General features: G+C 58.2%; 5 protein-coding genes and 2 pseudogenes across 5 annotated transcripts in view; 3 read left to right on the forward strand and 4 right to left on the reverse strand.

Moving 5' to 3' along the window:
• The window catches only part of ACA1_070200 (reverse transcriptase), a gene marked incomplete at both ends in the record, with an annotated part of 2885 nt that extends 1114 nt beyond the window's left edge, over window positions 1-1771 (reverse strand). Inside the window, one exon of the mRNA XM_004352900.1 lies at window positions 83-1771. Within this exon, the coding sequence (XP_004352952.1) occupies window positions 83-1771 (1689 nt within the window). The remainder of the gene's footprint in view (window positions 1-82) is intronic.
• Window positions 1772-2622: 851 nt separating this feature from the next.
• ACA1_070310 (uncharacterized protein) lies at window positions 2623-2856 on the forward strand (the record flags this gene model as incomplete). The annotated part of the gene is made up of 1 exon (XM_004352901.1): window positions 2623-2856. One exon carries the CDS (start codon window positions 2623-2625, stop codon window positions 2854-2856), a length of 234 nt encoding a protein of 77 aa, XP_004352953.1.
• A 120-nt stretch (window positions 2857-2976) lies between these two features.
• Window positions 2977-3173, forward strand: ACA1_070320 (annotated as a pseudogene).
• Window positions 3174-4250: 1077 nt separating this feature from the next.
• ACA1_070330 (uncharacterized protein) lies at window positions 4251-7201 on the forward strand (the record flags this gene model as incomplete). The annotated part of the gene is made up of 13 exons (XM_004352902.1): window positions 4251-4386; window positions 4480-4566; window positions 4646-4720; window positions 4815-4889; window positions 5008-5076; window positions 5443-5502; window positions 5597-5677; window positions 5756-5842; window positions 5919-6116; window positions 6198-6326; window positions 6430-6508; window positions 6590-6852; window positions 6981-7201. 13 exons carry the CDS (start codon window positions 4251-4253, stop codon window positions 7199-7201), a joined length of 1560 nt encoding a protein of 519 aa, XP_004352954.1.
• Window positions 7202-9605: 2404 nt separating this feature from the next.
• ACA1_070340 lies at window positions 9606-11264 on the reverse strand (annotated as a pseudogene).
• A 212-nt stretch (window positions 11265-11476) lies between these two features.
• On the reverse strand, window positions 11477-12966 carry ACA1_070350 (oxidoreductase, zincbinding dehydrogenase, putative; the record flags this gene model as incomplete). Its single annotated transcript, XM_004352903.1, has 4 exons — window positions 11477-12051; window positions 12175-12318; window positions 12474-12703; window positions 12806-12966. The coding sequence occupies 4 exons, from the start codon at window positions 12964-12966 to the stop codon at window positions 11477-11479; spliced, it is 1110 nt and encodes a 369-aa protein (XP_004352955.1).
• Window positions 12967-13245: 279 nt separating this feature from the next.
• ACA1_070360 (glyoxalase, putative) lies at window positions 13246-14472 on the reverse strand (the record flags this gene model as incomplete). Its single annotated transcript, XM_004352904.1, has 1 exon — window positions 13246-14472. The coding sequence occupies one exon, from the start codon at window positions 14470-14472 to the stop codon at window positions 13246-13248; it is 1227 nt and encodes a 408-aa protein (XP_004352956.1).
• Window positions 14473-14536: the final 64 nt, after the last annotated feature.

The raw sequence follows: 14536 nt of genomic DNA on the forward strand, positions 1-14536 counted from the left end.
TCGTATAGTCGTCGATGAATGACACGAAGTAGCGACGGCCGCCTGGCGTTTCAGCAAGTGGCCCGCAGAGATCGGAGTGTACAAGCTCCATGACGGTTTCGGCGCGCTGAGTTGGACCAGCACCGATGGGTGCCCGTGTTTGCTTCGCGCGGATGCACACTTCGCACTGCTCGACGCTGTCTCCGCGCGTGACGATCTCGGCCGCGCCAGTTGACGCGCGGACGCGCCGTTCGCTGATGTGCCCTAGCCGACGATGGAGCAACTCCATGTCGACCGGCGGCGCCTTGACCGTCAGCGCTCGCTCGCCGGGGGCCATGTCGATGCGCAGGGAGGCCACCAGCATGCGCCCCAGGTCGACTGGGCGAAGCACTGTCTGGCGATCGCGCCTGGAGAACACCTTGCACCCCTGGGCCGAGATCTTGATGGTGAGCCCGGCGGAGGCGAATCGGGACGTGGACAGAAGGTTGCGCGCCAGGTTAGGCACGTGGAGCACGTCGTGGAGCTGGATCCTCTGTCGCCGACCTGCGACGTCGACGCTGGCCTCGATGATGCCGCGTCCAGCGGCGTGGATTGTGCGATCGTCACCAAGCGCGACGGGGTGGCTCGACAGTTGCTCGTAATCGCGGAACCAGTCGCGGTTGGCAGCCATGTGCGATGTCGCGCCGGAGTCTAGGTACCACAGTGTGACGTGCGGATCAGCGGAGACGAGCGCGAGCTCAGTCTCAGCGACCACCAGTGCCACTGTGTCGGCCAGATCGGCGGGCTCGACCGCCTCGACTTCGTGGGCAACGTTGGCTTGCTCGGTGTCAGCCAGTCGGCGACGGCAGACTGCGCGCAAGTGTCCCGGCCTGCGACAGTAGTCGCAGAGAGGGCGATCGCGCTTCTGGAACGACGGCTTCGGCGACCGGCTATCGCTGCTTGTTGCTGATGCTGGGCGGCCGCCGGGGTGACGAGACCGGTGAGTGTCGCCGTTCTGCCGTTGGCCATGGTGTGCGGTTCCACGGTGAGGGCCGCGAGTGTCCTGGGCCTTGGCGTAGAGCAGCTTGTCGCTGCCTCCGTGGCTGCTGGGACTGTCAGCGCGGGCGATTTCCGCTTCACGCTCGCTGATCTTGGCGCGTGCGCGGTTCGCGTCGAACTCTGGCCAGTCTCCGATGATGGCCCTGGCCATCTCGTACTCCTCCGGCAGCCCGGCCAGGGCGACGGCGGTGGCGTGCTTCGTGATGTAGCGACGGAGGAGGTCGTTCGAGTACGTGATCGTGAACGGCGACAGCTGTCCGACCACGAGCGCGTTGGGATCCGGGAGGGCGACACGGTGCTTGATGTCCTCGGCGGCGTCAGCTACCGTGAGCGTGATGAGCCCGTCGAGCTCGGCGAAGTACGCGGCGACGCTCTGCTCGGGCTTCTTCTTGAGCGAGAAGAGCTTGCAGATGGTGGCGATGAACCGTGCCGTGTTCTTTGCTACAAGCTGCGCTTCGAGGATGTCGAGCGCGGCTTTTGCGGTGGTGGCACCCTCGATCGACGGAAGGAGGTCGTCATCGACCAGCTTCTTGATCGTGCCGAGCGTCTGTTGGATGTGCTTCTCGTGCTCAAGGCGTCGGATTGCCAGCGAGAGGTCCGTCTCGCTCTGGTGTAGCTTCTCGGGCACGACGGTTAGCCCTGTCGCGTGGTCCTTGAGGCCCAGCGACTCGAGGTGTGCGATCACTTTCGAGTGCCACCTTCGGTAGTCGCTGGTGCCATGGAGTAGTGGTATCCCCTTGTGAGCCTTCTTCATCTTGGTCTTTGCAGGTCAGCGGACGGGCGAGACACGAAGTGACTTGAAAATGGGAGAAGCGCGGTCACGAGGTCGTGTCACTTGACGTCGTGCGGGCGCTCTTGCGTGGCGGTCACGCGGTTCGACAAGGTCGACGGGCGTGCGGGCGAGCGTAGATGTGGCGCGGTCACGCGGTTCGACGGTGTCGACGGGCGTGCGGGCGCGGGTAGGGTGGCGCGGTCACGCGGTTCGAGTGGTAGTCGACGGGCGTGCGGGCGCGTGTAGTCGTTACGCGGATCGTTGCGACCGATGGGCGTAAAACGAGTGGTAGGGTGGTTTAAAACGCTGGTGAGCGTGGGCCCATAACCTGTTGGAGCAGGATTATGTGTAGTGGCGTAGTGGTAGAAGAGATGTATTTGAGAAGAGAGAAAGAAGGGATGAAATAAACAGAAGAACGCAGTGTTCTTTTAAAGGGTTCTATGGTCCGTTCTAATTGGTCGGTCAGCTCAGGTCTTTGAGCAACGGGAGGGAGTTCGGAGTTGACCGTTGTTCAACGTGAGCGACTTGACCGACTGGACAGGTCTGACAGGACGTCGCCGGTTCGAGTCCGAACACCTCAACCCTCCACCACCACTTTTTGTTCGAATTCCGCCTCTGACTCGACCGATAAAATTATTGTACCAACGCAACGCTCAACAGCCAACAACTACACGTTCAGCATCACGCCGGCCTTCTTGAAGTTCACCCTGCGCCTCGACCGCTGGAACTGGTCCTCCAGGTATGTAAATAATAATTTTGCTCTCCCTTAATAATTGAAAGATGAGCTGATAGAAGTTGGCAATGGCGACAGTGACAATAAGCTGGAGTTCCAGATGGTGATCGACCCGCCGTTCGCCACCAGTAAAGTGCGCCTCAACACGCCGCAGGCCGACACAACCACGATCTTCCTGCCGAGCGCGGCGGACAGCCAGGCGGGCACGCTGGTGCGGCTGCTGGACTTTGGCCTCACCAACACGAGCCAGCGCGTGGCGTGCTCGAGCTCGGCCGATGAAGCGAGCTCGTCGATCACCCTCACCTTCGCCCACTTCGACACCAACCTCGACTAAGACCCCGGTACCCATTCTCCCACATTCTCTCCATTCAATGCCATCACATTTCTCATCACAATCGCCGCTGGACTGAACAATGGTCTACAGATATTTCGCTGCTCTTGGGCGGTCGAAAAGATGGGGATGGAGGTGGTGGAGGCGGTACGGAGTGGGTGATCGCGGTGGCGGTGGCGGTTCCTGTGGCGGTGGCGGCGGTGGTGCTGGTCATTGCGATCGTCTTGGCAGTGACCTTCGTGCGCAGCCGCCGGCGGAGTGCCGCGCTGGCCGTCAACTTCGACGACAGCGACGGTCGAGACGGTGGAGCAGAACTTTAGTTGTTTGTGTGGGGGGGGGGTCAAGAACAATGTATTGGAAGTGATGATGACGTCCCCAATTGTAAGCGGCACCTTCATTAGTCCCGAACCCAATGGTGATTAGAGACACACGTGCTTTAAGACTAAATTCAGTAAAACTACTCCAGGTCGCCCAATGGCAGGCGAGGTAGGACTTACCACAAGTGCATTCGAGGAAGTGTATGCCCTATGCCTTGCGCCTGCCCGGGGCTGTGTTTGTGTCGCCTCTCACCAACGCGCTACAAAATGCGGTGCGCTAACTACTTGGCCTTTCTCGTGACCCTCTTGAGCTTGTGGGCCTGCTTCTCGCCTGTATCTGCCACGAGTTACGTCAAGCCCCCCCCCCCTCAATCACCCGCCCCGACACTCATCTTCCGTTGAGTGCTTACTTTTTTTCCGTAGCAGCCCGCGATGTGTGTCCGACGATGGCGTGCCCCTTCACCAAGATTCGCGACGCGGTCATGGCATCCGGGCCGGGCGACATTGTCCGGGTGGCAGGGGGGAATTACCAGGAGAATATGACAATCCCCACCGCCTCGATCACCATCGAGTTAATAACCTCCACACCAGTTTTTATTGATGTAACAGTTATCTTCATCTTATATGTTCTTTTATTTCATGTTATAGTATGGGGTTGCGGTGTGCTGACATGTAATTAACTCCCCAAGGACCAGTTTGCCGGTGACCATCACCATGACAGATGCATCCTACACTCAGTGGCTCGTCATCAATACCAACATCACAGTGCGGCTGAACGGCACACTCCAAGTCGCCAGCTGTACGACCACCACTTTCGTCTTTGTCTTTGTCTTTGTCTTTGTCTTCATCTTCGTCTTCGTCTTCTCTCTTTTTCCGTGACCCTTGCAACAAAAAAAATTTTTAAGTTGGCGTGGGACAGCGCTTCACATCGACGGCGGCACACTTGAAACGTATGGGACGCTCAACATCACAAATGGACCAGATCCCAGGCCATGTACAGACCTCCCCCTTTGTCGACCCATCTGTGCAGCGGCTGATGACACCACTGACCTCGTCGTTGGTGTCGTGCTTGCAGTGGTGATGGTGACCCACCCGGGCCAGTGGCTCCACCACGGGCACGTCGAGCTCGCCACCACGCTGCTCTCCGCAGTCGCCCTCGAGGGAGGAACCTGGGATCAATTCGGCTCCGCGAACCTCACCACCCAGAGCGGCCTCTGTACCACGCCACCTTTGAGTGTCGTGTGTTACGATGATGCTTCGGCGTTGCAATGCGTGACGTGGCGCGGTATGCATGTGGTATGTGGGCCAGGCGTTGCACTGCTTCCATCAAACGGCGGCGTGGCCACTTGGAATCAATATGGGAGCACCCAGTTGGAAGTCGCCCACTATGGGACTGGTTCGCCCCCCCCCCCAATCTCCGCTTTTCACGCTGTGGCTGACCCTCTCTGCGCCCACCCACGTGGAACCCATTGCAGCGGCCGAAATCGGCCCCACCGGGAGCTGGACGCAGGACGGGACCCTGGACGTCATCGCCTCCAATTATGCGACCGGTGCGTGTGCGAGCGCATGGTTGGCATTCAGCCAAGGGGGGTGTGTGGTGTGCGCGTGCGTGCATGTGCAAACGGTGAGTGGTGCGTTGCGCAGGCGTACTGGTGCGCGGGGAGTCACTGTACCTCCAACGCAACACCAGCTCGTTCGTTCTGGACGCAGGCACAGTCGGTACGTTAAAGTGGGCTTTTCCTCCCAACTTGTGGTGTGTGTGTGTGTGTGTGTGCGTGTGTGTGTGCGTGCGTGTGCGTGTGCGTGTGACTGATCAACAGATATCGATCCCCACCAGGAATCAGTGTTGAGGGGCAGTGGACACAACGGTCCACCACCCACATGACCGTGCAGGAGGAATGCACCGGTACGTCGGGCTCACTGCGTTGTGTCGGTGAACGTTCGACCGAATTAATTGAACCAATCCTTCTTCTTCTTCGCTGCGTGATTGTACGCAGGTGTCGAAGTGCGCACAGAAGAGGCTAGTTGGAGGCAGCAGAACAAGATTATTCTCGACGTCACTGGCTCATCGGCCACACACTACGCCACACGCCACACGCCACACGCCACACGCCACACGCCACACGCCACACGCCACACGCCACACGCCACACGCCACACACACACACACACACACACACCACACACACACAATGACACACGACGCCACGCTGTCGTCGCTAACAACACACGACACAACATACCGCAGGAGTTTTCTTCACGACGCCAGCAGCCAAGTGGGAGCAAGTTAGTGGCCCCGTAGAGATCAGTGTGAATGGAAGCGACTCCGTCGGTACTGCCTCCACGCACGCACTACGAGTCGTTGAGACCACCAACTACCAGCCCAAGGGCTGATATGCTTTCCTATTCTCCCACTCCCTGCCTAGGCGTCCGCTTCAGCGCGAGCGGGCAGAGGTGGGAGCAATCAGGCGACGTCACCATCACCGTGCCGGGCGCCGAGAGCTGTGGTACGCCTCTGGCCGTCCTTGTTACACCGCAGAAGCTGGGGTAGAAAAATATGTAAAAGCTCAATGGCCTGGGCACAGGCGTCAACCTGGACACCGCCGGCCCGAGCGTGTGGCAGCAATTCGGACCCAAGCCGACGGTGAGCGCCACGGGACTGCACTCGGCCGGTACGCAACACCTGTCACTCCCCTTTCTCGAACAACATAGTAATATGTAATTAATATGTTGACGCCAATGCGTTAGCAATATGTCCGGCACCGCTGCCCAGTGTGTCGGTGAAGGCGGTGAAGGCGCGCATCAACGACACGGCGCCCAGCGTGGTGGTCATCCCTCGCGACCCCTCGCCAGACGCAGCGGGCCAGGCGGCGCAGGTGGACTTCCTGAGCCTGCGCGAGGTGACGCCCGCCGGCGACCTCGTCTGGGCCGCCCACCTCCAGGACGGTACGCCAATTACTCCCCTCTCTCCAACCCACCCCCTAGGGGGGGGCGACGCTGACCGGGGTCCTCGATCATCATTTCCAGGTTGGGTGCAGAGCGGGGAAGGTACCAACAATGTGAGCTCCACGACCACCTTCACGAGCCGGCTGGCCAACAACGCTACGCTGACCTATGAATTCGCCACGTTCGACGCTGATGCCGCCCTCACCCTCGGTACGTGTTGTCAAACCTCCTGCACCCCACCGCCCCCGCCGCGTGGTATAACGCGCATTCCAATGCCGCACCCTCTGACAACAAAACGCGACACACACAACAGCCAACAACTACACGTTCAGCATCACTCCGGCCTTCTTGAAGTTCACCCTGCGAATCGACCGCTGGAACTGGTCTTCCAGGTGTGCTACATTACCACCAGCCACATGGAATGATGAAAGAAGAAGCTGATCCGCGTTGGTGGTGGTGCGGGCTACACGCAGTGACAACCAGCTGGAGTTCCAGATGGTGATCGACCCGCCGTTCGCCACCAGCGAGCTGCGCCTCAACACGCCGCAGGCCGACACGACCACGATCTTCCTGCCGAGTGCGGCGGACAGCCAGGCGGGCACGCTGGTGCGGCTGCTGGACTTTGGCCTCACCAACACGAGCCAGCGCGTGGCGTGCTCGAGCTCGGCCGATGAAGCGAACTCGTTGATCACCCTCACCTTCGCCCACTTCGACACCAACCTCGACTACGATCCCGGTACCCATTCCCCCAACATTACCTCCATTCAATACGGTCACATTCATCATCTTCGCCTTCATCATGATCAAAGTCATTATCATCATCATGAACATCACCTTGGGCTGAACGATGATCGGCTTCTGCAGATATTTCGCTGCTGCTGGGAGGCCGAAGGGATGACGGAGCCGGCGGTGGAGGCGGTACGGAGTGGGTGATCGCGGTGGCGGTGGCGATCCCTGTGGCGGTGGTGGCCGTGGTGCTGGTCATTGCGGTCGTCTTGACGGTGACCTTCGTGCGCAGCCGCCGGCGCAGCACCGCCGCACTGGGCGTCAACTTCGACGACAACAACAACGGAGAAGAACTGTGATGGTGGCTGCACCGTCTTTTCTATCTACGTGCTATCCCACCCATGGAAGGACCCAACCAATGCCCCCATGTGGCCCAGAGCTTCATTCGTGAGAAGATGAGGGGATCGTGTGAATGAGGGAGTAAAAAGGCCAACGCCGCCAGGAAGAAGGTGATCAAGAGGCAAAAAGGACTACGGCAAGACAGAAGAGGGCAGGGAAGGAAGGAGAGGGAACTGGAGTGAAAAGCAGCAAAAAGAATACGGCACGGTGGATTCCCGGGTGGTCGCCCACCCCAGTACTAACACCGCCTGGCGCAGCTTAACTTCGCTGTTCGGATGGGAAGCGGTGCTTTCTGCGCAGTATGGCCGTATCCGTCAGCTCTCGCAACTCTGCCTCCATCACATCCCCCCTTTCGTGCTCCACGCCACCTTATCCAGCATTTGTATCTGACAACATGAAGTGCTTCTCAATATCTGCCCCTCTCCTGCGCCTCCACAACCAGCATTGTATCCTTTCCCCATCTATGCTAACAATTCACATCTTTCTAAGAGGAGGAGGAGGAGAATGGAACCACAAGCAAGGAGGTATGAGTTAGTTGACAGCCTCAGCCCACTCATCCACCCTGGGCAGGCACTGCTTCCTATCAAGTTCTCCCTGCTGATCTGGGGGTTCCTCACACATTCTTGGGAGGGACAAATTTGATCTCCAACATTTAATTGGTCTGCAACAAGTGAACAAAGCAATTGTTATGGCCCATCAAATACATGTCTTCAAGAAGGTGGATTGGATGATTCAGCCCAGTTTTTTGTTTTGTTGGGTGGTGGTGCAGGTGTGTGTCATGTTGTTGATTTTGGTGGAGGAGAGCATACAGCTGCTGTGCTTTCTTGCCTGGCCTGGATGTGAACCCTGATGTGTTTTGCTTGAGGATCTTCTTGACAGTGCTGTGTCCATGCAAAGTTGGTGAACTTCTCAATTCTGTTGTAGGTCTTGAGGTAGTGAGGTTTGCTGTAGTGCCAGTTTTGGTTGATTTTTAAGAAGTTAAAAGAGAAATATTGCAGCAGATTCATTAACCCTCCTTTACATACCCCTCCTCACTGCAGCCCTCCTTATTCCACATCAGCCAAGCTTGGAGCATGTTGGTGATAAGGGTGCTTCAGTGGCAGATGAGTCTCCCATGCTTGGAGACCTCCTTGATGTGGCACTCCTTGACATGCACCTGCTTCTTGATGGCTGCCCACTTTCTCCTCTCCCCAGCCACAGCCATCAGCCAGGTGTGCATGGCAGCAGCTACTCTCTAGTGGTTCTCCTTGATGGCAGCCTTGGCATTGTTGCATTGCAGCTGCAACTACAGCTTGAGCATGTGAGATTGGCAGGCACTTTACCTAGTTACAAAACAATATCAACATTAGCTAAGTTATGGTGCAGCCACACTGATCTTTGGGGACAATGACATGGGTGTTGCTGATAATGTGCACCACACCAGAGAAATTGTTGCCAAAGATGGCACATAGATCCTTCTTCCTACCATCTGCTGGCATTAGTGATCTGCACCAAAGTAGCAGCCAGGGCAGTAAGGATGGTTGAGCACAGCATTGGTATAGGGCTGGATACTAGCCATGAAGACAGCAAGCTCATAGCTGGTCTTGGTTCTCTGTGGAAGGGCCATCACAAAAAATTGCAGCCACATCAAAGCAAGTGAACAAATTTGGCCTGAAAAAGTGTGCAGTGCCTAGAAGCTTCCTGCCTCCAGTCCCTTCCTCAGCAGCTTTGATGTACTCATCTGAATGGGTGTCCATCTCCACAATTTGGTGTCCTCAGCCACTCACTGCCATCCCAAATCTCAGTGCTATTTTGTCACCACACATTTGCAACCCTGCTCTGAAGTGTGATCTTGTCTGATCTGCCCAATTCCTTACTCATTCACCAACTGCATTCCACTTCCCCACACCTCCTGCATACTGACCAACAACTTACAAATAAAGACAAGGACTGCAGGGTTAGTTAGTAAGGACAGGCAGTGTGGAGGCCCTCCACTACAGAGTGAAAAGCAGCAAAAAGAATACGGCACGGTGGATTCCCGGGTGGTCGCCCACCCCAGTACTAACACCGCCTGGCGCAGCTTAACTTCGCTGTTCGGATGGGAAGCGGTGCTTTCTGCGCAGTATGGCCGTATCCGTCAGCTCTCGCAACTATGTCCCCATCACATCCCCCCTTTCTTGCTCCACCCGTGTTTGTATCTGATCGCAGTGTGGGCGTATCCGACAACACGGAGTGCTTCTAATCATTCCGTTGAGTCACTCAGTCTTCTGCTGCGTTACAGGGAGGCGAGGTGTCCAGTAGCATAGCATTCAAGAATCGGAGTCGGTCTCGAGCCAGAAACACGCCGCTAAGCTACTCCACCAGCCTCCAAGTCTCGAGACTCTCTCAGTTGTAGTGGTCGCCCTTGGCCGCCAGCTTGATGTCGCTCTCGACCATCTCGCGGACAAGTTCGTCAAAGGGCACCTTGTGCTGCCACTTGAGTACCTCCCTGCACTTCTTGGGGTCGCCCAGAAGAGTCTCCACCTCCGTGGGCCGGAAGTAGGCTGGATCGATTCGCACGCGCACCTTGCCACTCTTGGCGTCGATGCCGACCTCGTCGACGCCCTCGCCCTCCCAACTGGATAGTTGAAGAAGCGCACGCTGGTCAGCTAATCATAGCCCCATTCGGATGGGCTTGCTTTGCCAAGCAGCTCGCGAGACGCGTACCGAATCTCCTCGTCGATGTGCTTGAACGCCTTCTCAACGAACTCGCGCACAGAGTGCTGCTCGCCCGTGCAGACGACAAAGTCCTCGGGCTTCTCCAGCTGCAGCATCATCCACATCGCCTGAAAGCAGACACCGAGAAAGTCAGTACATGGACGCTGGCTGAGTTCCATAGGCACGCGGCGAGAGGGTGTATAATGCCAGTGGTGCGCAAGGATGGAGGCCTTACCTCGACGTAATCCTTCGCGTGGCCCCAATCACGCTTGGCATCGAGGTTGCCCAGGAAGATGGTGTCCTGCAGGCCTTGCTTGATGCCAGCCACGGCACGAGTGATCTTGCGGGTCACAAAGGTGGGACCTGTAGCGGACAGGAACGAGAGAGAGCGCACGCATAGTTTAGTGTGTATCGTGTAGAGTCAGACTCTCGGATGGCTGTTCGGAGCCGCGCAGCTGTGCGCACCTCTCCTGGGACTCTCGTGGTTGAAGAGGATGCCGTTGCAGCAGAACATGTCGTAGGCCTCCCTGTAGTTGACGGTGATCCAGAAGCCATACAGCTTTGCCACGCCTGACAGCAGAAGGAGAAGAAGAAATGAGAGGTGTTGTTCTTCTACTCTCTTGGCGAACGAGAGTCGAGTAGCGAGTACCATAGGGAGAGCGCGGGTAGAAGGGGGTCTTCTCGGACTGGGGGATCTCTACGACCTTACCGTAGAGCTCGCTCGTAGAGGCCTACGACACGACACGAACAACGACACGACACACACACGACAACTGTGAGGCGAAGTGACTCAACACGAGGGGGACAGGCGCAGCCAGCGGTACCTGATAGAACCTGGTCTTGGTGAGGCCGGCGGAGCGGATAGCCTCGAGGAGACGAAGGGTGCCCATGGCGTCGACGTCCGCGGTATACTCGGCCACTTCGAAGGATACCTTCACGTGGCTCTGCGCCGCCAGGTTGTAGACCTCAGACGGCCGCACCTTGTAGATGATCGAGGAAAGGCAGCTCGAATCGGTCATGTCGCCGTAGTGAAGAATGAGCCCTGCGCGACAAATGAAAGGAGATCAATCATAAGGAGTGGTGAAGGGAACACCCTTCTATCGACGCTGAAATGGGAATTGAGATGTGAATCTGATACGTACGTCGCTGCTCCACATGAGGATCCTGGTAGAGATGCTCCAAGCGGCCAGTGTTGAAGCTGCTCGATCTGCGAATGATGCCGTGAACAGTGTAGCCCTTGGCCAGCAGGAGTTCGGCCAAGTACGATCCATCCTGGCCGGTGATGCCTGTGATCAGCGCCACCTTCTCGTTGGGGGGTACTTCCTCATGCACCGTTTGGGCCAGCATCGTGTTGAGGGCGTGGTGGAAAGATGAAGCTGGGGCAAGGGCGAAGCGGTTTTTCTTGTAGCTACACTTGTTGAAGAACCAAAACCGCGACGCAACACGCCCACAAATGGTGACGTCAGCCACGAGTTGGGGGTGGAGAAGAAGGCAGTCACCAGGGCTATGGTTTGTTTATGTGTTGAAGGGAAAAGAGACGGGAGAGAAGCAGATCAGCTTCAGGGCTTCATCACGAGGATGGCCTTGCGGTTGCGCTGCGCCTGCGTGGTGCGGTTGAGGGCGGCGGCAAAGTCTTCGAGCGGGTAGCGCTCGGCCCACATGCGGAGGCGCTTGGACTTGACGAGGTCCCAGCAGGTGTTGATCATGGCGAGGCGCTCCTCGGCCGAGTGCTCCTCCACCCAGCGCGAGAGCCAGAAGCCGCGGAGCTGAATGTTGCGGAAGATGAGGAGCGACGTGGGCACCTGAACGGGCTTGCGAGACATGCCGCCATAGGTGACCAGCGTGCTGTCCTTCTCGAGCACGCGGGCGATCTCGGTGGCCGACGTGCCGCCGACGCAGTTGAGACCCAGCTTGGGCTTGGGCAGGTCGGAGATGAGCCTGTGGAAAGCGGGGGTGCCCAGCTTGTCCTCGGTCACCACCATGTAGGCGCCGTACGACTTCATGCGCTCGACGGTGTCGCCAAGGTCGGGCCTGTCCCTGATGATGTTGATCGTCTTCACCTCTCGCTGGGCCGCAAGCTGGATCACAGCCTGACCAACCGCGCTGTTGGCGCCGTTCTGGATGATCACATCACCTGTTGCAATACGTCACACCATGCCACATTGTCGCAGAGCGCCGTGAGAAGGCTCATCCACTAACCGTTGTACAGGAGCAGGCTCAAGAGTGCGAGCTGGGCGAAGTGTGGCGATGACGGTACCAGGCTTGAGGTCGGCGAAATCGTTGAGCAGCCTGTAGGCAGTGCAGGGGTTGACGGCGATGGCGGCAGCATACTCGGGCTTGATGTCCTTCTTCACCTTCAACAGGGAGCTCTCGGGAGCCACGGCATGGGTACGCCATGTGCCTGGAGAGCGCCACCACACAGCAAGGCAGCAACGTCAACAAAAAAGGGCGATGCATACTCGCAATTGAGCGAAGCTGCCACTTGCGCTGGCGCCAATTAAAATGGCGAAGCAGCAGATGAGTAATTAGCGCCAAATTTGGAGGAGGAGGGCGTACCGAAGCCAGGCTTGGCGGGGATGACCCAATCATCGACGGCGATTCCCTTGACCTTGGAGCCCACAGCGAGCACCTCCGCAACACCCTCGTTGCCACCAACGGCGGGAGCCTTCGGGCCGATCGGGTACACACCCTCCACCATGTTCAAGTCGGCGGGATTGATGGGCGCGGCGAGGAAGCCAACGAGCACATCGTTGTCTCCCACCTGCGGCAGCTTCTCGGTTTCGAGCCTGCAGCGATTTGTAGCCAATTTCGTCCGAGTAAGCAAATGATCTACCGCATCATAATACTGGCTAATGGGTTGCGAATGAATGCGGGGGGGGTGTGCGTACTTCAGAACCTTCTCGGGCTGGCCAGTGGCGTGATATTTGATGACCTTAGCCTCGGAAGGCAGGGTAGCGAAGAGTCTCGCGGAGAGGACCACCGGGTTGGCCTGAAGCGAGCGAGTGAGAGTTCGGGGAGCGACCCCAGTGATGGTGAACGTGCGCTTCATTTCCAAATGCTCTCTGTCTAAATCACAAATAGATCTCCTTGTGTTTCTTCTTGCCCCCCCCCCCCGCATAAAACCCTCTTTTTTGCCGGTTTTATTGCGACCCACCAGGTCCATCACAAGTAGAGGAGATGGTGCAGATGCGCCTGTACAGGTGCACAGCATGCCCGAAAGGAGATAGGAACTTGGCAGTAAGAGAGTAGATGTACACAATGGCGGATGGTGGAGAAGAAAAGAATAGAAGGAAGTAGGAAGATGAGAAAACGAGGGAGTTGCGCTTTCTTACTTCTTGAGCGGCGTCTTGAGCTCGCTGGCGATCTCCACGAGCACGCCGTTGAGATCGCGCACGTAGGCCACGACCTGACCCCACGGGAGCGTCTTGGGCAGGGAGACCGACCGCGCCCCGGCCTCCACTGCGCGCTTGTAGTCCCGATGCACATCGATCGACGACAGCGCGATCTCCAGGCCCGGCGGGTGCGCGTTGATGTCGTTTGGTCGGAAGTCGATGTGGGCCAGGTTGTTGCGCGCCAGCTCGTTCGAGGCAAAGGCCAGCGCCGTGGACCCGGTCTCGAGCTCGGCGTACTGCTTGGTCTCGTGCACGAACCGTCGTCGCAGGCCGAATGCGCGCTCGTAGAAGTCCACCGTCGTCTCCACCTCCCTCACGTACAGTATCGTCTTGCCGAACCTCAGCTGTCGCGGCGCCTTGCCGTAGCTGCCGCCGCCGTCCATCGCATCGTCCGCCAGCGCGGGCGACGATGTCGACAGCTTCTTCTTCTTCGGCGGCGGCGGTCCCACCAGGCCCGACCCAGCACCCACGATGCTCGCTCTCGGTGGCGGCGGAAGCGAAGTCTTGGTGGTTGTCGTCGACGTCGCGACTCGCGTGGGGTCCGCCGCAGCCGCGGCGGCGGCCTCAGCTTCGGCCTTGGCAGTGTCCGACTTGCGCTTCCGCCCGGCGCCCGCGCGTCGGCCACCGCGGCCGCGCTTGACGATCTTCTGCGTGTTGGCGGGCACCTCACCACTGTCATCGGCGGCCGGCTGCTGCAGCTGCTGCGTGGTGGCGTGGTGGTCGCCTTCGGATGGCGGCGGAGCCATGAGGCCCAGCTGCTGTGCGGTGGTGCCGTCGAGCGCGGCGGCCGGCGAGAGGGCACCGGCGCCTTCTTCATCCATGGAGACGAGCTGGACGTGCTGCTGGTCTGGGTGCTGGTGGTGCTGGTCCTTGACGTCGTCGTGTTCAAGGACGTGCTCGTGGCCGTGTTCTGAGAGGCTGAGCGGGAGCAGGTGGTGGAGCTCAACACCGACGTCGGTGGGGTGATCTTGATCGTCATCGTGGTGCTCAAGATTGTTGAGATCGAGCTGCTGAAGATGATGATCCTCCACAACTTCTATGTGATCCTCGTGCACCCCGTGGTGTCCCACATCGGCAGCAGCAAGGGTCGCCCCCATCATCTCCTCGAAGCGCTTCGAATCGACATCTAATTTGTGATTATGGTCTTCTGCGTCGCTCGCCATGGCTTCGCCTACCTCCACCTCCTTCTCGTCCATACGTCTTAATCTTTCTCTTCGATGTGCCCTT

This window comes from Acanthamoeba castellanii (genome assembly GCF_000313135.1).
Source record: "Acanthamoeba castellanii str. Neff unplaced genomic scaffold scf7180000084603, whole genome shotgun sequence".
Lineage (NCBI taxonomy): Eukaryota > Discosea > Longamoebia > Acanthamoebidae > Acanthamoeba > Acanthamoeba castellanii.